At 42.5% G+C, this 25,167-nt stretch overlaps 1 protein-coding gene across 1 annotated transcript in view; it reads left to right on the top strand.

The window, feature by feature from the left end:
• Nucleotides 1-487: 487 nt before the first annotated feature.
• Nucleotides 488-25,167, top strand: part of LOC147034193 (interferon-induced GTP-binding protein Mx3-like) — a 58,919-nt gene continuing 34,239 nt past the window's right edge. Inside the window, exons 1-5 of the mRNA XM_085850387.1 lie at nucleotides 488-572; nucleotides 9,583-9,759; nucleotides 11,409-11,624; nucleotides 21,111-21,254; nucleotides 21,557-21,715. Coding sequence (XP_085706513.1) covers nucleotides 9,687-9,759; nucleotides 11,409-11,624; nucleotides 21,111-21,254; nucleotides 21,557-21,715 — 592 coding nt within the window. The 5' untranslated portion in view covers nucleotides 488-572; nucleotides 9,583-9,686. The remainder of the gene's footprint in view (nucleotides 573-9,582; nucleotides 9,760-11,408; nucleotides 11,625-21,110; nucleotides 21,255-21,556; nucleotides 21,716-25,167) is intronic.

The following is a 25,167-nucleotide window of genomic DNA, read 5'->3' as shown; positions in this document are numbered from 1 at the left end:
CATACATACATACAAGATGAGAGTTTTAGTAATATATAGATAAATAGATGGTCTCAGAAGTCTCCGCGTGTTTCCTCAAGTGGAAAGACTTCTTAGACTTGTTCTTGGTCATTTAGTGATGCGCGCGTGTGCGCGTGCACACACACACACACACACACACACACACACACACACACACACACACACACACACACACACACACACACACACACACACACCTACCAAGTCCTTTGCAAGCACAGCCATGAGTCAATAAAATATGTTGGGATAATGTTTTGTAACCATCCCTACCTTGTTGGCACACCTTTTGGTGCATCATCCTTGCATCATTTAATTAAAAAAAAAAAAAACATTTTTATTGCTCGTTTCTGTACTTTGAAAAAACATCATTTTTCAGACTGGAGAATGCAGTAAAGATTTTTTTGAGGACTTGTGGTGCATTTTTAAAACATGGAATATTCATGTTATCCCGACACAAGAAGTCCTACCGACTTACTGCAGCCCCCGAGGTTCCACCACCACCAAGCTCACCATGGCTCACCATTACCAGCACACCATGGCTCCAAACAACGGTGAGTCGTGAGTGCATGGATGAACGTGTGCAGCTGGTTAGTTGAAGCTACTTTTGATTTCATGGAAAGCAGATCTTGGGAAATACCATGAATATAATATGTACTTTCGAATGACCAGTATTGTCCAATCTATTGATCATGATGTACGATTAACCTTTTCTTTACCTCCGTCATCGAAGGTGAAAGGACGTTGTTTTCACCCCCTTTCTGTCTTTGTTTGTTGGATCCTCGTGGAGGATCTCTAAGTCTTATTCACGTTGTTGTTCTTGTGGACTTTTTTGGTTTCACAACCTACAGTTTTCATCGAAACTTCCTGAAACTTGGCGTATACATGTAAAAATACCCTGCGCAGACAGTAACTATCTCTGATTTTGAAAATTCCTCCGAGAAAAAAAAATTATGACGTCAAAATATCTCCGCTAATGGAAATTGCCTAAAAAAATTATCTCCAAAACTGGGCAAGCTTTTTGAATTCTGTTTGCGGGAATCGAACAGGGCATTAGCAGAGATGAATTATTACAGCACATGTAATACATCACTATGACGTCATAGGCTTGGAGCATGGTATTGTGTACACTGTGGTCCTAAATGAGGAGAAAGCTTAGAAATTGAACCCAGTTTTAATAAGATAAACAATCTTAATGATATATAATGCCCAAGTGTCTGTGCTTTCACAAAATGTATACTTTGCTCTGGGTCCTATGGATATAGTTGCTTCCAAAGCATGTTTTTTTTTTATCCAAACACAGGCTATCAAAAATGTTGAAGTACGTAACAAATTCCATTTACCAAGCTGCTCCAGAATTACTGGTAGCTATAAGCTTGATTTTATAACCATAGGATAAGTTTACCAAGATGGCCCTATGATATAAAAATCAATACCAAAGGCCAGTTTGTGTTCAGCATACAGAACATCAAAGGTCGTGAGGAAGTACGTAACGTTTTAAAGAAATCTGCACTTTTAATCCGAAGATGTTAGTTTGGTCAGAGCAATAGAAAGAGGAAGAATTAAGCTCTGCCAAAACAGATCCTGAATCCCCATGATGTTGGCTCACAAATGAAATGCAAAACTTAATCATACAATGACTTTCGTTTTTTGGTCCCCGTGTCCTAAATGTGTACATAATACCTTGCTACAAGCCCATATCAATTTTTATGACGTCATTCCTATTTTTTGTTTTTTGTGTCATTTGTTTCACAGCCTACAGTTTTCATCGAAACTTCCTGAAACTTGGCATATATATGTAAAAATACCCTGCGCAGACAGTAACCATCTCCGATTTTGAAAAGTCCTCCTAGAAAAAAAAAGTTATGACGTCAAAATATCTCCGCTAATGGAAATCGCCTGGAAAATTATCTCCGAAACTCGGCAAGCTTTTTGAATTCTGTTTGCGGGAATCGAACAGGGCATTAGCAGAGATGAATTACCGCACATATGATACATCACTATCACGTCGTATCAATTTTTATGACGTCATTCCTATTTTTTGACATTTTTTGTTTCACAACCCAGAGTTTTCATTCGATCTTCGTGAAACTTGCCATGTATATGCAGAAAGCCCACGCGCAGGCAGTAACCATCTCCGATTTTGGAAATTCTTCCTAGAAAAAAAGTTGACATCATAATATCGCCGCTAATGGAAATCACCTATACCATTATCTCCGAAACTAGGCAAGCTGTTTGAATTTTGTTTGCGGGAATCAAGCCGGGCATTAGCACGGATAATTTATCACAAACCTGATACATCACAATGACGTCATATTCGTTTTTTATGACGTCATCATTAAGAGGACGAGGATCTTAGCTCATTCGAGCTTGTTTGTTTCTGTGTACAGGATATCTCAAAAAGTTGTGGACAGATCCGGATGAAATTTTGTGGGCAGGTTCGATGTGTGACAAGGATGAACTTATGAGATTTGGGTGAAGATTTGGATCAGGATCCGACTACAAGAATACTTTAAGTGATTCTTCACCATTGAGAGATAGGGACAAAAACATTATATTGCACGATATCTCAAAAGATTATGGATGGATTCGGACGAAACTTGGTAGACATGTTGGGTGTGTGACAAGGACAAATGGACTTTTGCTGAAGATCCGGATCCAGATTCGAGAATTATTGAATTATTCAACTGTTTCTTCACCCAATCATTGATGACAGGAGGGAAACCACGGGGTAACATTCCCGGGTCAGATCGTGGGAGAGTGTGTCGGAGTGGTGCTGAGGTGTCGTTCACCAGACGGCGGTCTCCTTGGGTTGACCTGAGGCGGTCCCTTTGGGTGGGTGCCTGGAATGTCCTATCCCTAAGAGAGGATGATCACCTGTCTCTGTTATCATCTGAACTCAAGCGTTTGGACATCGGTATTGCGGCACTCTCTGAGGTTCAGAGACCGGATTGCGGTGAGATCATGGTGGGTGGCTACACTTACTATTGGTCTGGTCACTCTGATGGTTACCATTCCCAAGGAGTTGTTGTAGCTGTGTCCAATAAGTTGACTCCAATGATAATTCAGGTTACACCGGTCAACGAGCGTATTATGAGACAAAGGATTCGTCACACCTTAGGTGTCATTTCCCTGGTCTCTGTTTATGCTCCGACTGAGGCGAGTGATCTCACTGTGAAGGATGCATTCTATGCCACGCTCGAGAATGTGGTTGATCCGTGCCAGAGACAAGATACACTTCTGGTCTTGGGGGATTTGACTGCATCGACTGGAACTGATAGGGATGGTTGTGAGACATGTGTTGGTCCCCATGGGTCAGGAACTATGAATCAGAATAGCACTAAGTTCCTTGACTTTGCAAGAAGTCATGGACTTAGGGTGGCTGGTTCATGGTTTCACCGCCCGCAAGCTCATCGCTGGACTTGGTATTCCAACGCTGGTGGGGTGTCAAAGGAGATTGACCATGTCCTCGTTGATGGTTGCTGGAGGATGATCCAGAACTGCAGGGTCTACCGGAGTGCTCAGTTCCTCAATATTGACCACCGGCTTGTTGTAGCAACTCTGAAGTTGCACCTTAAATCCAGGAGAATGGTACCATCCCAGCCTAGGCATGATGTTGGCAAGCTCAAGGATGAGAGGGTAGCTGAGGAGAGATTTGGGGGGTCTGGGTGCTTTGGGAGGTCCTGAAGAGTTGTGGAGTGCCTTCAAGACCACCGTCTTTGATGTTGCCGGTGAATGACTTGGAACTCACCGTAAGGCAAAGAAGAATTTTGTCTCTCAAGGGACACTGGATACCATTGACCAGAGTCGCAGGGCCAGGCTGAATGGCAGAGCTCAGCTGTTCTGGGAGCTGAGGCGTAAAACTGTACTTGCACTAAGGGTGGACAAGGAGGCCTATGTGCGAGGAATCTGTGAGGGGGTAGAGCAGCATCTGTGGTCAGGTGGTTCTCGTCCCGCTTACAGGTGAATTTGCGCATTGCGTTCATCCAGGCCCATCCCTCGGTGTACTTCAGTTCGAGCAGAAGGTGTTAGGCTCTTGAAAGAGGAGTCCGAAGTGAAGGCCCGCTGGGCCGGTTACTTTGAGCGGTTGTACCAGGCTGATCCACCAGCTGTCGAATTGGACGTCAGGGGTGTTACAATCCCTGTTGCTGACCCTCCAATCAACTGTGGTCCAACTTTGCTTGTGGAAACACAGGCTGCGATGAACCGGTTAAAATGGGGTAAAGCTCCAGGGATCTGTGGCATCCATGCTGAACTTCTCAAGGCTGGTGGAAATGCTGCACTCGTGTCATTGCATGCAGTTCTGTGCTCTGCCTGGAACACAGGCATCATCCCAACTGACTGGAAGAGGGGCCTTGTTGTCCCTCTCTGGAAAGGGAAGGGTGATCGCCAAGACTGCATCAACTACCGAGGGGTGACGCTGCTCTCAGTGCCGGGCAAGGTCTTTGCTCGGATAATTATTGATAGGGTTCACCACCATCTGCTTGAGCACCAGTGTCGAGAGCAGTCAGGCTTTCCACCAAAGAGGTCAACGATTGACCGTATCCTTGCTCTTGGGGTCCTCACCGAACGCAGACGGGAGTTTCGGCATGGGCTGCTTGCAGCTTATGTTGATCTATGTAAAGCGTTCGATTCAGTGAATCTGGATGCCCTCTGGAGGATTCTTGGTCTTCGTGGGGTGCCACCAAAACTGATCGATCTGATGTCTGAACTCTACTCTGGTACTGAGAGTGCTGTGAGATGTGGTGGTACCATGTCTGCCTTATTTCCAGTTGTTGTTGGAGTTCGTCAGAGGTGTGTACTGGCCCCCACACTTTTCAGCACTTGTATGGACTGGATTCTCGGGAGGATGTTGGAGAGATCAAGCTGCGGTGCATCGTTTGGGAATCTCAAGATCTCGGACCTTGATTTTGCAGATGATGCAGCCATCTTTGCGAAGACTTTAGACATCCTTTTGGGGGCCCTCGAGGTGCTGAATGAGGAGTCTGAGCCACTGGGATTACGGGTTTCCTGGGTCAAAACTAAGATCCAGGCTTTCAATGACATCTTGGATGCTGTTGTCCTGTCTGTGCCTGTTTGTCATGAGCATGTTGAGGTCGTGGAGAGATTCACTTACCTTGGCAGTTATATTCATGTCTCTGCTGGCTGCGAGTCAGAGGTCAATAGACGTCTGGGTCGGGCCTGGGGAGTCATGGATTCACTGGATCATGGGGTGTGGCGCTGCCGGTACCTGTGCGGGAGCACGAAAGTCCGAGTCTTCCGGTCCTTGGTGCTTCCAGTGTTACTCTATAGATGCGAGACTTTGACTCTGACCAAGGATCTGAGACAGAGACTTAATTCTTTGGTACCAGGTCTCTTCGGAGAATCCTTGGCTATCACTGGTCGGACTTTGTGTCCAATGAGCGGTTGCTGAGAGAGACTCGCATGAGATTTGTTACCTGCATTGTCCGTGAGCATCAGCTGCGGCTGTATGGACATGTGGCTCGTTTTCCTGACGCTGATCCTGCTCACCAGATTCTCTCAGCGAGGGAGTCTCCTGAGTGGAGGAGGCAAATTGGCAGACCACGTGCCTCGTGGTTGCAGCAGGTTGATCAGCATCTCAAGGAGATGGGGATGGCCAGACGGAGGCCCCTGGAGTACTGGCAGAAAGTGGACGCAATGACGTGCTGCTCTGGCACATGCTCCCATACCTGACCTGACCTTCACCATTGAGAGATAGGGCTAAATGCGGCATTGCATAGTATCTCAAAAAAGTTGTGGACGGACTCGGATTAAATCTGGTGGACAGGTTGGGTGTGTGACAAGGACTAATTGATTCGATTCTGGTGAAGATCCAAATCCGGATCCAGATTTGAGAATTTTTCAAGTGATTCTTCAATATTGAGAGATTGGGCCAAAAACTATATATAGCGCAATATCTCAAAAGATTATGGATGGATTCTGAAGACACTTTGTGGACCGGTTGGGTGTTTGAAAAGGACTAATGGATTCAAATTTGGTGGAGATTCGAATCCGGATATGAGAATTTTTAAAAAGTGATTCTTCACCTTTGACAGATTGGGACCATGTATAGCATGATGTTTCTAAAACTCGTGGATGACGTGTGACAAAACAAGGTGGAAGAGTTCGTTAGGTGACAAGAACAAGCCGATTCGATTTCGGTTAAGGTTCCGATTCAGATCCGACCTATCAGTGGGATATAAAATTTAAACTGATAAGCCTGCCGGAAGTTGGTATGCACTCTACCAAGTGCCGTTCCATTTTGCCAAATGTCACTGAGCGTTTTTTTTTTTTTTTTTTTTTTTTTTCCTTATTTGTTATTTGTTTTCTTATTTGTTTTCTTGTTTGTCCAGGTGATACGTCAGCCATCCTTTGAGCTCGGAAGTTGACATTTGGGGACAATGGTGAAGATGTGCTTTGGCAAAAACCTTATTTTTTAATTTTCTGATTAATTATTTAATTATTATCGATTTATTAATTACTTATTTCTTTTCTTTCTCGTCTGGTCAATATCTCAGGCACCTCTTGAGCGATGACGTTGATATTTGGCTATAAACGGTAATTTTGATTTATTGATTAATTGATTGATTAATTGGTCATTTTTCGAGGAATGACTTGATTTTCAAAAAGTTACCGATTTGGATGAAACGGTGGTGGTTTTGGTATGCTATTGGCCAATGGATAAAGAAATTAATTGGATTATGATTATTATTTATATATTAATTTTAATTATGCAATCAATCAATGATTGTACACTGCTCCCTCCCAATTCTGTCTCCATGTGCTTCATGGCGAGTAAGTATCATTTGTACACATTCACCTCAGAAGTACACCACTTCCTCCCAATTACATCTCCATGTGTTGCACAGCGGCATTGCCAGGTTCCCCAGCAATGTCGCATGCTGCAAGATTTGTTATTTATTTGGCATGGGGGTGGTGTATGAATGTAGCTCTAGTTGTTTTGCTTCTTGTTTATCCTCGGTGATGGATAATGGGGAAATGTGACATTATCGAATTTGGTTTCTACAAACAAAAATATTTATTTATTTATATTTCAAAGGGAATATTATATTCCCACCATTTAAGTGTTGCGCACACCATTATGTCCCCAAAATACGTGGGTGTGTGATAAATATTCAACAAGTTAACCTTGATAAAATGTCAAGTTTGGCCGATATGAAACAAGTTAGATGAGGGGAAGTTGGGATGGGTGTGGTGTGTGCCTCATTTTAGGAAGGTAGGTTCATTTAATATTGCCGTGTTCAGGCCGATTAGAAAATATCCCACTCCTGACCCAAATGTCGTGCCCCGGTCAGGTTAGGTTAACACCGACCTGGATGGATAGCCGAATGGTTCTACTTGGAGGCGAACAGCCAAGATCATTGGAGATTATGGCATGCGTGGGATGAAGGGTGGCAAGGGCATGTACCAGACAGAAGCACACGGGTTTATCCTCGAACTGACAATGAATAAACAAACACAAGTAAATTTAACAAATGAGGATTTAATGAACATAAATCAACGAGTAACTAGAACTACGTTGTCGATGGCACACCATCGCATATTCCCGCGCGCACTGCTTTAACCCATTAACGCGAGGTGAAATTTTATCTTGCAAAATGGATTGACTATTCTTTTCTATTTGATGTGCTTTATGACCAAAGACTTACTATGTTTACTAAATCAGAAGTCATTGCCAGGATGTCAACATTTCATGAAACATTAATTTATCACTGTCCAGCAATATAGAACTGTGCATCAATTTAATCATAGGAATAAACTGTGTATAATATTAATTATAATTATTCATAATCAATTAGATAAATACAGTAAAACCTGTGACTGTTTGTCACTCATGGGGGCCACATAAGTAATTTCTTTATAAAATAATTTACCATGTACAATGGTAAATACACTTTAAAAAAAAATCAGCCCCCATGACCCCACCCCCTCTGGCCCGGCCCCTAGGGGTCATATAAAAAAATCCGACAGTGTTGAGCACTTCCCCATACATATATCTACTATGTCCCAAAGTTTCAAGTTCCTATCTCAAACGGTGTAGGAGGAGCTATTTTGACCCGCCGATCTGCTAAGCACCCCCTACCCCCCAAGCACCCTCTGATCATCATGTGTTTAAAAAAATATGTTGTTAAATGTACAACTCATGAATATGTTTGATTTAAAAAGCTATGACAATTTTTTTTAATCGACCCCCATGACCCCAATCCCTCTGTCCTGGCCCCTCAGGGTCATATCAAAAATCCGAAAGTGTTGTGCACTTCCTCATACATATATCTACTATGTCGCAAAGTTTCAAGTTCCTATTTCAAACGGTGTAGGAGGAGTTACAGGGTAAGACAGACGGACGTACGGACGGACGGCAGAGACAATCACAATATTCCCGCTTTTCTTAGAAAGCGTGGGAATAATAAAAGAAAATCCTCTCTTTGTTCTGGCACTTAGCTGTGTGTCCAGAGATGATCTTTTAGGAGCCTGGCGATCCTCGAAACCGTGTAGCCACCACGCGGAAAAACGCACCCAAAATGGCACCAAGTCGCTCTCTGCAGTCATGTACATGAGGTAATTCGCGCAAACAGTCTCCAATGCCAGGGCCCACAAACCGCCGTACAGTTTCTTCTCACGATTGAGTTTGCTGATGCCGCTCCTCTCTCAACAATAGGCCTGCTCACAGCAAAGGGTGCTGCCTTTCTCCTTGAACATACAACGGGACGGTTGCTGATGCTCTAAGATAAGGCCACAAGACGCGCTCTTCTTCTTGTCTTCTCCTCAGAAACATACAAACTTCCCGACCCAGCCGAAGAGTCAATGGCTAGCATCTTGCTCCAGCATGTGAGCAAATTCATACAACACAACACAACAAGACTCAGACAGCTTTCTCATCGTGTCGAAGAAAAGCCAGAGAGGTGCTTTGTCTTCTGACCAGTCTCCACGCTCACCAACTGATCTCCCTCCCCGTCATGCTCCCTATCACACCGACCAATCATAAGCCTTGGGGGCATGGCCGGCTGGTTGTTAAAACGTCGTTCCTTTTTTCGCCGGCCTTGTAAATGCAAAAACGTAGGAAAAGGTCATGGAGCAATCACACACTGGGAGAAACTAGCCTTAAACCCCACCTTGTAAACACAGCACCACCCCCCATGTGGTGACATGTAACAATCTTAAGCTGACAGTTTTCCCTGCTTAGGTTACATTGAGATGTCTCCTACCCGTCCACGGACCATGCTATGCTATATAATCCGATCTTTGCTCTGAAATTCCTCCATCTACCCCCACAAACATAATATTTTGTTCTTTAGGGAAGATGTAGTTATGATGTCCACCCTACATCATCATTGGCACGAGTGCTGTTTGGTAAAATATCCTGTAAGGATCAGGTGACTGTCTGAAGCAGATTAAGACTTGGTCACCACACATTAGATCGTCTATGTTATAAAGAACGAGAGGCATTGCATTAACGGTTGTGGCTTGTATAGACCTAGATATCAGTGAAATGACAAAAATTATAGTGATAAAGATGAAGATAATCTTTTGTTCCTTTCTCAGAAATTTAGTCAAATTCGTTCACGGATCAACTAAATGTCACAGAGGGATCTTCTTTAAAAACCACATCCCGTGAGATCGACCCTACACGTCGTTTGCTGCTGATTATGGGTCGAAAACATAAGAAATCGAAAGATCAAAGCTCTGGGCTTTGCGAGAACATTACAGCTCCGATGAAAGGTGAATACAATTTGAATTGGTTCATGTATTCATTTAAGTTACCTTTTCACATTCTCTTACTCCTGAAACATCAGAGCTTGTCTCCACTCCCAACATCCAACCTTTAATTATGTATTTACTTGTATACACTTTACCAACTCCATGATTAATGGCCAACTTTTAATTATTGAACTTGCACTTTACCATCACCACGACCTACATACCATGTTGAATTATGGCTCCCAGAGCTAGACATTGAGTGTTTAGTGTTGGTGTCCCACTTTTTGAAGAACAAGCCCAAAAATTTTAATTGGATTTGGCCAGGATTTGAACCTAGGACCTCTTACACCTGAAGTGAGAGTCATACACGACCAAGATCACCAATCCATATTGGTCATAATACTGCTTTATTGTAAATTTTTGTTGGAACATTAATGTTCACATTTATTAATCATCCCATTTGTAATCTGTGGCAGATCTATTGCAATGACCTTTGCCATTCGAGTATGATCTCGAGCAAAGAGAAAAGGAAAAGAGTTCATTTTAATTTTCACTTTGGAAAATAATACATTACTTCGTTTTCATTGAGGCAGAATTGCAAGTGATACTAATTTTTGATGTTGTGTGTTTTTTAACCAAGTCCAAGCTTCCTCTCCTGAGGAGGAAAAAGAAAATACAAAAACCACAAAAACTTTAAAAATAAATAAACACCAAAACCCACAAAAACACTATTAAAAAAAAATAATAATTTTGCATTTTCTTTGGATCTTGTGTTGATAAATTAGTGGGGTGTTGATGTCTTTCCGGCATGATGGGCTGAATCGCCTCCACCTGTGTCTAATTTCCTTGCATCTTCCCCTCCTTCCTCGCACTCCCCCCTCCAAACTCTGACCATTTCCCCACGACAAGTGGTGGCTTTTGTGTTGATAAGTATTTATAAGAAAATGACTGATTTTTTTTTTTTTTTAAACAAAGTAAGGTGTATTGAGGAATAGCACACACATTTGAAGAACACACACACACACACACACACACACACACACACACACACACACACACACACACACACACACACACACACACACACACACACACTTATTATTACAGATATACCTTTTGTGATCATAGTACATACATATAACCTTTAATTAATTATATACGAGCAAATACAACCTGTCACTTCACTGACAGGAATACAGAGAGAGGAGATAGGTGAGGAGGAGTGGGGGAGCTTGGAGTGGGGGAGGAAGGGGGAGGGTGGGGAGAGAGATGCTTCGTCAAAATTTGCTATACACTCCGGGAGGGGGGTGTGGGAGCAAAGAGGAGAGAGTAGTGGAGAGGGGTTTGGGAGGAGGTGAGGGGAGGGGTCTGGACTTGTGTTTCGTAGAGGGACTTGTGGAGAAAGGGGGGGGTGGTAGTACCAGATTGAATGAAATGGGGTATGTTAAAACAACATGTGGAAACTGAAGGATAAGTGTGAGGGGAAGGAAAGGAAAGAGAAAGCAGCATGAGTGGAAGAGAATGCAGTGTGAGGGGGAAGGGAAGGCAGCATGAGGGGAGGAGAAGGGAAGGGCAATAAAATGCACCCAAACAGCAACATTTTCTTTTCAAAAAGAAAATGACAGTTTCAAAAAGCCTTTCTTCTTGTATCTTTCTCTTCCCTTTCCAAGATGTGACGCAACAAGATGAAGACGCACACAATGGCATGCTGAACAGCTCATTTGAGAAGAAAGTTCGACCTTTCTTGGACCTCATTGATAACCTGCGAGCGGTGGGTGTGGAGCAAGACGTTTCTCTCCCCACTGTGGCCGTGATTGGAGATCAGAGTTCTGGAAAAAGCTCTGTGCTTGAATCACTTTCAGGGGTGCAGCTTCCACGCGGGAATGGTATGTATTGTCGTGTTGATGGGTGTTCTAACGGTGATTCCTGGGGTTATAATGGTGATGGTGGGGTTATGATTAATTCCCACAGGTTGGGCCAAATCACATGAGGGACCCGAGCAGAATGATCCCTCGTGTGGCCCCGTTGGAAATGTTAATTCCCTGGTCCCTTGAAACAAATGTTACTAATTTTTACCTCCCCCAGGGATTCACCCAAAACTGGTTTCTTGTTCAAGAGGTTTGTAATGGTGGGTCATCACATGAAATGTATTCTTTAAAAAATAACATTTATTTAAAGGAAGCGCAAGACAAAAATGCACAACCCTGAGAGAAAAGGCAGATGCAGTTGGACACAAATCAAATCAAATGAATGGACACATGCAATAAAATGAAAGCACTGAATACAGGGAAATAAAACCTAATGGCCATGAGCACACAATCATTCACAATGGGGGAGCCAGGAGAAGCTTTTGTAAAAGGATATCAGCACCGGTTTTTGGAATGGCTCCACTGTGAGCATGTCTCCAAGCACCGTGTTGTGTCGTAAAATCAGCCAACACGCAAGTCCTTTGGCTCAACCGTTTAATGGCGGCTCTCACTTCCTCCACTCACTCGACAGCCCGCTGACGCCACTCTCGGTTCCGCCTCATCAGTTCTGGCTCATCATGCATACATTAACATTCATGTAACTCCCAATACCAGTAGAATACCACATATTCCTTTTTTCGTGAAAATACCAACTAATAATGAAAACAAACAAAGAATATAGTAAGCAGGTAATTGCCATGCATTCATCAACATTCAGGTAATTCCCAGGTCCCCCTAACAAGCGGACGCCAACGTTGTCAGACGGAATGAAAACCCGTCATTCTTGTTACAAAAACAGCTAAAATTGATGAAAAAGCGGCCTAAATTGAAACCAACACAGTAATTACGGTCGCAATAGCAGATATAATGGAAACCAACACGTTTATTCTCCACACAAGAACGGTCGTGACGGAAACAAGAACGGACAATCCCGAAATAGATTGGTGGGGAACGGAAGCAAGATTGGTTATTTCCGTCGCGAAACGTCCGAGAGCGAAACAAAAGCGGTTCATTCCGGTTACTGTAGTGTGAACAAGATGGCGGATGCAGTAGAACGACCTGTTACGGTATGTAAATGTTTAGTGCTTGTGCCTTGAACATAAATGTAATATAGATAATATGTAGTGGGTAGTACCTGATGTAGTTTTAACAATTTATTAAACCGAATTTTGTTGTGATGATAATGTTTGGTTTGCCTGTATTTCGATCCCCCGAGTGAAGGATCGCGAGTTGTGTATGCCCAGTTCAACATTGGGGATCGTGTATGGGATCTTTTTACAGTTTTTACTTCATATTAACTTTGTTATTTTATTGGAATTTGCAATTTATTATTACTATCAAATTTTACCTCTTGCAAATATAAACGATCAATCGTCACTGATCGCTGCAGCACGGGGGGCACGAATTACACGAAATGTCAGCCACTTCGTGGGCGCATCAGTCAAGAGGGCGCATTTATCGCTGCTTGTATAATATCCCGAACCACAAACGGGTTTTCATTAACAGACATGATATATTCAAGGCAGACTACGTTAAAGTTAACTTACCAAAACTTCAAGAACTTTTCAAGCCACCATGTTTTCCGCGTTGTGGAAACCGGAATTAATCGCTTTCGCTTCGGTCTCCGCCGTTTCGCGACGGAAATAACCGATGTAGCTTCCATTCCCCACCGTTCTATTTTGGGATTGACCGTTCTTGTGTCTGTCACGACCGTTCTTGCGTGTAGAATAAACATCTTGGTTTCGGTTATATCTGCTATTGCGACCGTAATTACTGTGTTGGCTTCAATTTTGGCCGCTTTTTCATCAATTTTTGCTGTTTTTGAAACAAGAATGACGGGTTTTCATTCCGTCTGACAACGTTGGCGTCCGTTTGTTAGGGGGGCCTGATTCCCAATACCACATATTCCTTTTTTTGCGAAAATAACAACTAGTGATGAACCAACTGAACCAACCCTCCCCCCCCCCCCCAAAAAAAGCAAGCATGTCACATGACAAAGTCCTTGGTCCATTCAGGGGCTCGACGATATCTCGTCACACGACGAACACCTGGGGTAAAAACTTGTGGTGGCATTTGTTGGACAGGGCTGTGTGCCCAATAGTCCTCGGAACCTGTCGTACTTCCAGCAGAAAGTCCATTTGAGGTCTCAATTGCAGGTGCTAGATGAATTGCATTCCACACTTTCCCATCAGAGAGTCTGTCGGTAGCAGTACCTCTCTGTTCAATGATCTTGAGGGGTTGGGTATACTTATTTTGTCCTTTCTGTTGAAGTCCAGGTTTCCGTACTTGCACGAAAGAATGACATTTGAAGGTGGAAAGTTTCGCTCCCCGACGCTAGTCTGTGTATCGTTTAGACTTCCCTTGTTTCTGTTGAACACAGCATCTCACATCCTCGAGTCTTGCAGCAGGTACACTGATTTGACGTTCCCCAATGTGCAACTTGGTATGCAATGTACGCCCATGTAGAAGTTCAGCAGGAGTCTGAGTTGTTGCATGTCTTGTAGCTCAATACGTCTGCAAGAAGTTGGGTACGAATGATTTCCAGGGCTTCCCTTCCAGATTTGCAGGATGTAAACACTGTTGAATCGTTGTATCTCCCCGTTAGCTTGTGGGTAATATATAGAACTACGGCAGTGTTTGATGTTTCTTTCCTGCAGGAATGCTTCAAACTCGGTTGAAACAAACTAAGATCCATGTCAGAGATAAGTTCCCATGGATTTCCTTCACGACTGAATACTGTAGTCAGGAACTTGATAACGGTAGCACATGTTACTTCAGATGTAAAAGCCACTTTTACCACCATCTTTGATGGCCATTTGCTGAAGTAATCGATTAGGTAATGGCATCGTGACAGTCCATTTGGCCATTATCAAGTGGTCCCACTATATTGATGGCAAGCTTTTCCCAAGCAACATTAGGGAGCGAAAATTGTTGCAAAGGTGGAAACCGAGTGACAGCTGTTTTATCATGCATTTGGCAAGTAATGCACGACTTGATGGCAACTTCCACGTGGGAGTCCATCCCTGGCCACCACTAGAGGTCATGCAGCCTTTGTTTAGTCCTTACAATACCTTGATGCATGTCATGGGCAAGCTGGATTAACTCGGGTTGAAGTTCTGTCGGCGCTATCATGCGGTGAGTGTCCCGAATCGAGTAATCTTCCTGTACAGCCAGTTCATTCCGAATGCGAAAGTAAGGAAGTACGGTTTGGTCAATGCCCTTTGCATTGCAAGGCCATCCTCTGGAGACATATCCTCGCACCTTCTGTGGAATGGGGCATCGATTGCGTTTCCTTGAATTGTTCCACAGGTACAGCAGCGCAGTCACCAGACACGAAAGCCACCATTTCTACATCCGGTTCGTGGTAAGGCTCTGTCATGGAGAGTGGTAACCATGATAAACAGTCTGCAGTGACATTTTGATGGCTAGGTTTGTACACAATTTCATAGTTAAACGACAGTAAGTGTGCAGATCAACGTGTAATTCTGATTCCAGCTCGACCAAGACCTTTCGAAGACAGTAGTGTGGTCAGTGGACTGTGGTCTGTACGCAGGATAAATTTCTGACCCAACAGGTAAGTATACCATGTCTCAGTTGCCCAGACGCAGTCGAGTGCTTCCTTCTATACTGTAGAGTACTTGTGTTTGCATTCTGTGAGCGTTCGTGAGGCAAATGCTACTGTTTCCTCTGTGGAGTCCTCATGAAGTTGAGTGAGCACTGCTCCAAGTCCATAATCAGACGTGTCTGTGGTCACAATGGTGGTCAGAGTAAGGTCAAGCAAAGTAAGTGCAGGGCTGTTAGCAATCAATTTTTTTACCTTTTCAAATTGAGTGTGCGTAGTCTCAGTCCAGGAGAAGTCGGCATCCTTGCGCAGTAAGGCACGAAGTGGCTCCATGACTGTTGTGTAATTTGGAATTAATTTGGAGTACCAAGAAGTTAAACCCAGAAAAGAACGCATTGCAGATGCATCCTTTGGGGGTGGTGCTTGTGTGACTGCCACCAGATGTTCGGTGTTTGGGCTCATGCCCTTTTCTGAGATCACGTGACCCAGAAAAGAAAGTTCAGCCTTCCTGAAATGACGTTTGTCATGATGCAGTTTTAAGCCTGCGTGATCAATACCATTCAAAATAGCTTGAAGATGTTCCTCGTGTTTTTCAGGAGACGAAGCATCCACAATTATGTCATCTAGGTAACACTGGACGCTCTCCTGGCCAGCTAAGATCTGTGACATCATTCACTGGAATGCACTGGGAGCGGAAGCAAGACCAATCAGGTACACGGCAAAAACGGAAAAGTCCCTTGTCTGTTATGAAAGCCGTAAAGTCTCTGCTTTCCGCATGCAAGGGCACTTGATGGTATGCACTATGAAGATCAAGCGTGGAAAACATTCTCGCTCCCAAAAGTTCTGCGAATACCTCCTCAATATGTAGGAGTGGATAACTGTCTTATTACGATCACCTTATTGGGGTCACAAAGATTCACGCACAGTCGTATACCTCCCGTTTTCTTATGTGTAACGACAATACGTGAAACCCATTCGGAAGAGTCAATTCTCTCAACGATACCTGCTTCTTCAAGCGTTTTCATTTCTTGCGAGACAGCATCATGGACAGCAAAAGGTAAATGGTGAAGCTTCTGCTGGCTTGGCACCACATCGGGCCTTATCTTCACTCTGTGTACAAATCCTTTTGCATAGCCGAGAGTTCCAGTGACGTTAGGATTAGATGTCTGCCAAGCGGATGTTTGATGCACAGAGGTACATAGCACTGATTCAGGAGTAACACATCCATAAACAATATTCAGTCTGAAAACAGTGAAGAGGTCCATGCCGAGTATAGGTGTTCCAGAAGGGACAATGAAGAAATCAGCAGGCACAGAAACATGGTTGTCACACCTGTACTTGAAAACGACCAACTACAGAGATCGGTTTTATTAGGTGAGTCACCAAGTGTAATTTTGGTTCTGTAAGAAGTGCATTCATGAAATGCTTCAGGTAGGTAGACTCTGGAAGTATGGAAACGATTGAATCTGTGTCCACTAGCAATTTAGCTGAGCATGCCTGTCCAGGTGTGCAAAGAGAAACATCACAAAATAGGTTCCCTCTGATTTGTTCAGAGGCTTGTGTGTTTATGCTTGAAACAGTCACATCTGGCACAGTCACTTCCCGCAATTGGTATTTGTGGTCTTTCCTGTAACATACTTTAGCAAAATGTCCACTTTTGCCACACTGCCTGCAATTTACATCTTTTGCAGGACATCTGGGGTAATTGGCTCAGTGCATTGCAGATCCACAATGATAACAAGTACTCTCTTGGTGTACCTGTCGAGCTTGTGAAAATTCTGGGTTTGCAGTTTCATTTGATGTGTCAATGTGGACGGGGTCGTGTCTGTATTGTCTAGCGCTGGTATGTGCTGGTATTGTATTTACATCCTGAAAGGACGTCGACATGCCGCATGTAATCGCTTTTGCTTCCGCCAACACGTAAGTCCTTTGGCTCAACCGTTTAATGGTGGCTCTCACCTCCTCCACTCACTCGACAGCCCACTGACGTCATTCTCGGTTCTGCCTCATCAGTTCCGGCTCATCATGCATACATTAATAGTCATGCAACTCCCAATACCACACCCCGGCACGGAACAGTGAACAAGTGAATGCCCAGTAATGCGAAGAGAGCGGAGAGACAGAACAGCAAGAGCTTGTATGGCAACAAAGGAGATCTCATGTGCCATACATAGGAAGTGGAGAACACTGAGCCCAAACAAGGTGGATTCTGATAGTCTCAAGAGTTCGAGTTGTAAGGAATGCCAGATACCAGAGCTCCAACAGCATCTGTACATTATTTTTTTCATCCCCTCCACCTGTGGCTGTGCCGCATGCTCTTCTTCAACATTCTTTGTTCATGGCACTGTACCAGCCAGTGAGGGAGCACAGCACAGCTTCTGTGGTGACGCCACGCATAAGCATGTCATCAGCGGTACCAATCCTGCGACCCCTTCCAATTTGCTGTTGCCAATGCACCCTCTGGGGTCCTTGTAATGCCGGCACTGCGTCATATCGAACACGAATTGCTGCCACCAATGAATTCACCCACTTTTCTGTTTGCCTCGCCTGGTTTGCAGAAGACAAATGAATAACGCTTTCCTACCTAATGCATAATTCAACACTGCCCCTCTCTCAGCATGCAATAACAAGACTACTTCATGTTAGGGGTCCCTATTACAAAAAATAGCTTTAAGCTACTCGAACACATGGACCACTTAACATATCTACTAATAGGTACCTCCTCCAAGGTAACAGTATGCATACGTGTCAAATACCTGTTAAGGTTGTGGTTTGGTGAAAAGTGTGATCAAAATAACACCCATTTTTAATTTGCAGTGCAAACATCATCAGAACAGGCCAAGTATAAAAGGTCGACTCGTGTTAACCCAAATAGTCAACTGAATTGTGAGAACCTGAATAGGACCTTCAGTAACCACTCCCTCTCAATTGTATCTGATAAAATGAATCGTGCTTATTATTATTATTATTCTCCCGCCCCCTCCCGGAGGGAGGGAGCAGGATATTGTAATCGTCTGGTTTGTTACTTACGAAATCTCAAGATTTTGTAAGTATATTGATGACTTCCATCCTCTGTTTGTGTGTTTGTTTGTTTGTGTGTGTGTTTGTTTGTTTGTGTGTGTGTTTGTGTGTTTGTTTGTAGGCACGATAACTCGAGAACGGAAGAAGCTACCAATGTCAAATTACACCACGTGATTCAGGAGGGTGGTGGCTAGTGCTGATTAGATTTTGGTCAAAATCTGTCAAAGGTCAAGGTCACAGTGAGGTCAAACATAATTCCGTAAATTCATGTGGAGAAATAGAATATTTTTGCTTCGCTCGACGTTACGAGTTCGTTTTAACTTCGATTTTAATTTTGTCTTCGGTTTTTGCGATTGCTTCGGAAGCATAAAACCCGGTTATCGAAATTCTGGTAAAAATCAGATGTTTTGGAGACGTTTTAAGATTGTATAAAAAATATTTCACTCGCCGCGTCACAGCTTGTCACGTGGTGCAGCACGCTCGAGCAGAGGCGTCGTTGATCACGTAAAGGTTTTCTGTGTGCGCACTGACAGTGTTTTCGATAAAGATGGAGTTTAAAAGTCATTTTTTATCCCAATAAAGGTTATCGTCTCATGCCTGACTCGCGAAGCCGTCGGATTATGTAAAGATTGTTGGTGGATGGCCGAATATTACGGTTTTGTGACTTTCATAAAATAATATTAAACAATTGCGTGAAGAAATGGAGATTTTTGCTTCGGTCGATGTTATGATTTTTGATGGTTTGGTACAGAATCATTGTAGAAACTTCTGGTTTGCATCGCTACCTTCTCTAGAGACAGCTTTTATTAGACAAGGTCAGAGGTCAAGTTGACTATTTTGTAAGTACCAGTCTATGACTGCTTGTTTGTCTGTTTGTTTGTCTGTCTGTGTGTTAGCAACTTTACGGCAAAACAGCTTTCGCAAACACTATCAAATTTAATCCACAGGTGGGCAATGAACCTTGGACGACCCCATTAACTTTTGAGTCCAATTGGATCAAAGGTCAAGGTCAAGGTCACGAAAATATCAAAATCGTTTTTCGCTCATAACTTCGTCAAAAATGATCTGATTTACTTCAAACTAAGCTTATAGTGAACCTTATTCTATTTGTCACTTATAATCCTACCCATTCCTATAGTGAAAAATGCATATTTGTGAAGATCGGTAGGGTCCGAAGTTTTGGGGGTCATGGCCATCGGTCAAAATTACAAATTTTCCATTAAAACTAAAACATGGTTACGATAATACAACTTTACGGGAAAACGGCTGGCACAAACATTGTCAAATTGTATCCACAGGTGAGTAATGAACCTCGGATGACCCCATTAAATTTTGGGTCCTCTTGGGTCAAAGGTCAATGTCAGGTCACGAAAAGGTCAAAATCTTTTTCGCTCATAACTTCGTCAAAAATGGTTTAATTGACTTCGAACTAAGACTAAAATATTCCTTATTCTATTCCTTATAATCAACATTCAGGTTAAGGATATATCAAATTTTAATTTTGTCCCCAAAATAACTTTATGCCTTAAATGGGTGGGATTTGTTGTGCCTGGCACCACTTGTTATTATTGTTTTGGTGATTATAATTATTATTATTATTTTGAGTTGTATCTTCCATAGGCATTCACAATACATTTTGGCTTTAAATTTTGTGTTATTATCTCCACCACCGAAGGTGAAGGAGGTTATGTTTTCACCCCTCTGTCTGTTTGTTTGGTTGTCTGTGTGCAGGATATCTCAAAAAGTTTTGACGAATTTGGATGAAATTTTGTAGACAGGTTGGTTGGGTGACAAGGACGAACTGATTACATTTTGGTCAGGATCTGGATCCAGATCCGGATCCTAGACTTTAAGTGATTCTTCACCATTGAGAGATAGGGCCAAAAACGATACAGTATATAGCATGACATTTCAAGAAGTAATGGATGGATTTGGATAAAACTTGGTGGACATGGGTCTGTGGCAAGGACGAATTGATTCGATTGTGGTGAAGATCTGAATCCAGATGTGGATACAAGAATTATTTAATTTTTAAAGTGATTCTTCACCATTGAGAGATCGGGTTCAAAACAATGTCTGGCATGATATTTCAAAAATGTATTGGGCCCGATATGTTCTTGTGGATCAGGCATTATGTGTCGAAGGTATGCGCTCTCCTGAGTACCCTTCGAGTTTACTCTGTTTTGTAACATTCAGTTCTATTTATTCCACTCCACAGCACTGTTAGTTTAGATATCTGACAACATGTGGTTCCCCATAGAGCTATGATAATATAATGAGCAGCAACAACAGCAACTATCTCTTGGAAGCACTAATGGTTCTGTAGAGTGTTTGGGGAGTGCGATGTGGGGCATCACATGACTGATTTGTCGACGGTGATACCCAACGTTTCCTCCATTATTTCCTTGTGCATGACATTAGTCAGGCATGTGTGGGAGTGCCCTTAACAACCTTCAGTTAAATTTTTCAATACAGGTGTCGTATCAAAACATAACCTTTTTAAAAAAAAACTTGCATTATACTGTACTATTATAATATGTTGCACCATATAGCACTTCCCTGCATAAAGCTGTATCAAAGGTTAGCTCACATAATCCTGAATTTCAAGACAGGTGAATCCACTTCAAAGTTCTGGAGGATGAGTGGAAGGTTTAAGCAGAAGGGAAGCAAGGACATTTTCATTTTGAATTGCCCCCACTCCTGAATTTACTGTATGCAGGTGTGTTCAGAGCTATGCAGGTATTTCTCTAATCATGATGCTTCTGTGCACTTGCTCTTGTTCCCATGTATCAGTATGTATTTAAGTATTGATTCATCTCCAGGTATCGTGACACGTTGTCCTTTGGCTTTGAAACTCAAGAGAGGAGGCTTAAATTGGAAATGTAAAATTAAGTATCAGACAGCAGAACAACAATTTGCGGAGGATATCATGGATCCGTCTGATGTTGGAGAGGCTGTCCTTGAAGGTGGGTGGTGATTAAAACTTTGATGTTAATGCTCTCGTTCATTAATTGTTTACATATAATTGACAATGTTTTGACTCTTCAATAATATTTTTTGTGGAGGGGGGAGAGGGGTTACATATTACATTTTTTAAGACTGTCTGCCTATCTGAACAATATCTCAGAGTGGATGGTTTTGATGAGAATGCAATGAGTTAAAAAAAATAATCCATTTCAATTTATATGTTGAAGAGTGAGATAAGCTACCACTAAACCAGTGTGATTCTTAAACAATCTGTTTCCCATGGCCAAACCCATCCTTTTAGCTCAGAGGATGCTTGCAGGATTTCAAAAGGGCATCAGCAAGGAGCTCATAACATTGGAAGTGGAATCATCATGCACTCCAGATCTTACCCTGATTGACCTTCCGGGTATTGCACGTATAGCTGTGGAAGGGCAACCACCTGATATTGAAAGAAAGGTTGGTTGGGAAAGCTACTTGAACTATTTGAAATTTAAAAAAATGTATACAGTGAATAATATATTTTTTTTTACATTTGGATATATTGTAGTTTCAACAATCATCACTTTGCTTGTGTAGTAATGCGTATTGTCGACCCCGCATGTGCGAAGCGAAAAGCGGGGTTTAGCAATTGTTTCACTCTGTCTATCTGTTCACAAATGTCAGTTTATGATCGAGGAACAACATAATTTCAATTGAATGTTATATTTTGAACATAAATCTATAAATATATAAAACAACAAACACGGTCCGTGATACTGTCCACAAAGCCGTCTGTAAAGCCATGAAGCCGTGTGACTAAATGTCTATTAATGGCATACCATTGAATGTACCTTTTAAACCTTTTGACCCTTTAGACTGCTGAGACCCTTTAAGACCCCTTCATTGCCGTTAGACATTTACATCCTCAAAACCCTCGATTACTTTAGACCCCTTGAGACCTTACAGACCTCTAAGACCCTCGAAAACCTAAAGGCCATTGAAGCTCCTAAAGACAACTATGACCCACATTAACCTTAAGACCTGTAAACACCCCAATAGATCCCCAAAACACTGAAAGCCCTTTAATACCCCAAGACCCTTAAGACCTCAAAGACCCCCTAAAAACCTTTAAGATGCTTGAAGACCCCTTTTATCTTAAAGACCATTTTGACACTTTACGCACCTTTCCTTTTTCAGATCCCTTCACCCTTTAGTGAACAGAAGATCCCTTCACCCTTTTGACCTTTTTATACCCTAAGACTCCAAGAACCATTATACCTTTACACCCCTTCAGTCCCTTTAGATCCCTTAGACCTTAACAACATTTAGATAGCTTGGACCCTTGACCATTTAGAGCTTTCGATCACTTGGACCTTTTCAGATGCTTTTTACCTGCTTGAGAGATTAATCCCTTTTGACGCCTTAGACACTAACTCCTATTGGAATGTACCCTTCAGACCAGTGGTTCTGAACCTTTTTACCACCATGCCCCCTCTAGTAGTTGGTCCTTGCCTCCACGCCCCCCCCCTCGCCCACTCACATCTTCAACCAAATGATTAAAATCCCTCCTGAATTAAAAGGAAAACTGAAAAAAGATGCGTTTTTAGTCTTTTTATTGAACAAATAATTCTGTATAAGCAACACTCATACACATAGCATATTTAACGAGATACTTGACATTGCTTCTTAGCTACCAGATCTTGAATGCATGGTCGAATGCAAGAGAGAGCACAACGCAAGTCCCTTCAACGTTCAGCTTGTTTCTGTACTTGGTCTTGACAGCAACGAGTGTGGAAAATGCAGCTTCACAAAGATACGTTGATCCAAACATTGTCAGAATCCAAAGAGTTTGATGTGAAATCAAAGGGTAAACAGGAAGGTACGTGACCCAGACGTCTCGAGATCCAGTTTTTTGAAGTCTTCTTCAGCCGAGGAGTTGAGCTTTAACTCGAGAAACTCCTCTTGCACTTCATCTGAAATATCAGCTACTTCACATTGAAATGGGTTCCCAATGAATTTCCAGGCTTCACATTTCTTATCTATATCTGGAAAGTATGTGATGAATTCTGCTTTCAATTCAGTCAGATGAGTAATTATTTGTTTCTTTCACTCAGAATCAAGGTAACTGTGAATGAGAGAAGAATCCAAGTTCGAAAAACTGGCTGTATTTTCATCCTCAATTCGACATTTCCAGAGGTCGAGTTTGGCCATGAAGGCTCGAATGACATCATGGTGCATGATTATGTTGATGTTTTTCCCTTGGAATTTGAGGTTAATGACATTCAGCGCTTTCAAGATTTCCACCAGGTAACTTAGAGATAGCAAAAATCCTTCAGACTGGAACTTGTCATGGAGATCTGCTTTCCGCTGTGAATCTAGAAATGTTGCCACTTCTTGTTGTAGTTCATAAAGCCATCCAAGCATGTTTCCTTTTGAAAGCCATCGTGCGTTTGTGTGGAAAAGCAAGGCTTGATGTTCAGAATCCATATCCACACACAGCTGTTTGAAGAGATGACTGTTTAAGGCTCCAGCTTTGATGAAGTTGGCTACCTTGATAGCCAGGTTCTTGACATCCCTCATTTCAGCAGGTAGAGTTCTGGATGTTAAGGGTTCATGATGAAGGATGTAGTTCGTACCTATAGCAGATGGTCTTTTTTCTTTCACTCTTGTTATGAAACCAGATTGCAAACCAGCATGGCCGGAGCTCCATCAGTACACACCCCTACCAGCGATTCCCACGAAAGTTGATTTTCCTGGAAGAAGTTTGTTACCACTTGAAAAATATCTGTTGCCGTTGTATAACTTTCCATGGGATGGCAGAAGAGCATTTCCTCTTTTACACTAATGCCTGACAGTAAACGAGCATACATCAGTAGTTGAGGACACTGAGTAACATCAGTCATTTCGTACAACTGGATGGCAAATACAGGAGAAGCTCTTACTTGGTTGAGAACATGATCTTTCATATCTTGAGACATTTCATCGATCCTTCCCTTGATGGTATCATTTGATGGAGAGATTGGGAAAGCTTGTTTGCACTATCCTTCCCCAGAACGAGCTCTGCTGCATGCAGGACACTTGGTTTTATAAGAGTCTCTCTGATGTTATGGCTCTTTTTGCTCTTTGCAATCAACATGGCAATCTCATAGGAAGCCTCAACAGCCTTTGAAGTGTGTTGCCAAAATGCTCCACTGCTATCCATCTTGGCTTGCTTCAAGGACTGCCTTTTTGTTTCAAATAATGCCTTGGGTTTGGCAGCTGGAGCAAGATGCATTGTCTTCAAGTGGCGTTCCAAGCGTGTGTGCCGCATGCCATCATTGCTCAGTCTTGTAGCATATTACACACTGGGGTACCGCTGTGTCACCCTTTTGGAGGGACACAAATCAAAATCGAATATATTCGTCAATATACTTACGCTTTTTTGCACTCATTGCGAATGATTTAGTTTGAAATGGGTACTGCAAATCTGTGAACAAAAATAAATTTTAATATTAAAATTGAAATAAAATATAAATTTTAATATTAAATTTAAATAAATGTTAATATTTTAAATTAATTTTAATACAGAAAATGGTCGACCTCGTAGTGAATAGAAAACGAAAATTATTAAATGCGATACCTTTTTTTTAATGTTCATCACGATACTATGCAAACACTTGTTCAGAGAATTCAAAAAATAATTAGAGAAATTCCTACTTTTTTCTCTGGGTTCGTGGCCCCTCTGGAAATTACTCACGCCCCCCCCCCCCCCCAGGTTAAGAGCCAATGCTTTAGACCATCGATAACCTTTTACTTGCACACCACGCAAACCTCTAGTTTTCTTGCAAAACACAGACTACTTTTTCTCACCAAGTTATGTGCAAACTCGACCCACCTTGGGGCTGGGTACTGGGTACTCTGCGAGTAAGAACATGAATCGGAAAATGAAGCTGT

This window comes from Eptatretus burgeri, chromosome 1 (assembly GCF_056783735.1).
Source record: "Eptatretus burgeri isolate ZD-2024b chromosome 1, Ebu_testis_v1, whole genome shotgun sequence".
In the NCBI taxonomy this organism is placed as follows: domain Eukaryota; kingdom Metazoa; phylum Chordata; class Myxini; order Myxiniformes; family Myxinidae; genus Eptatretus; species Eptatretus burgeri.
Note: the sequence above shows the minus strand (reverse complement) of the source record. Positions and strands in the feature narration are given on the sequence as shown.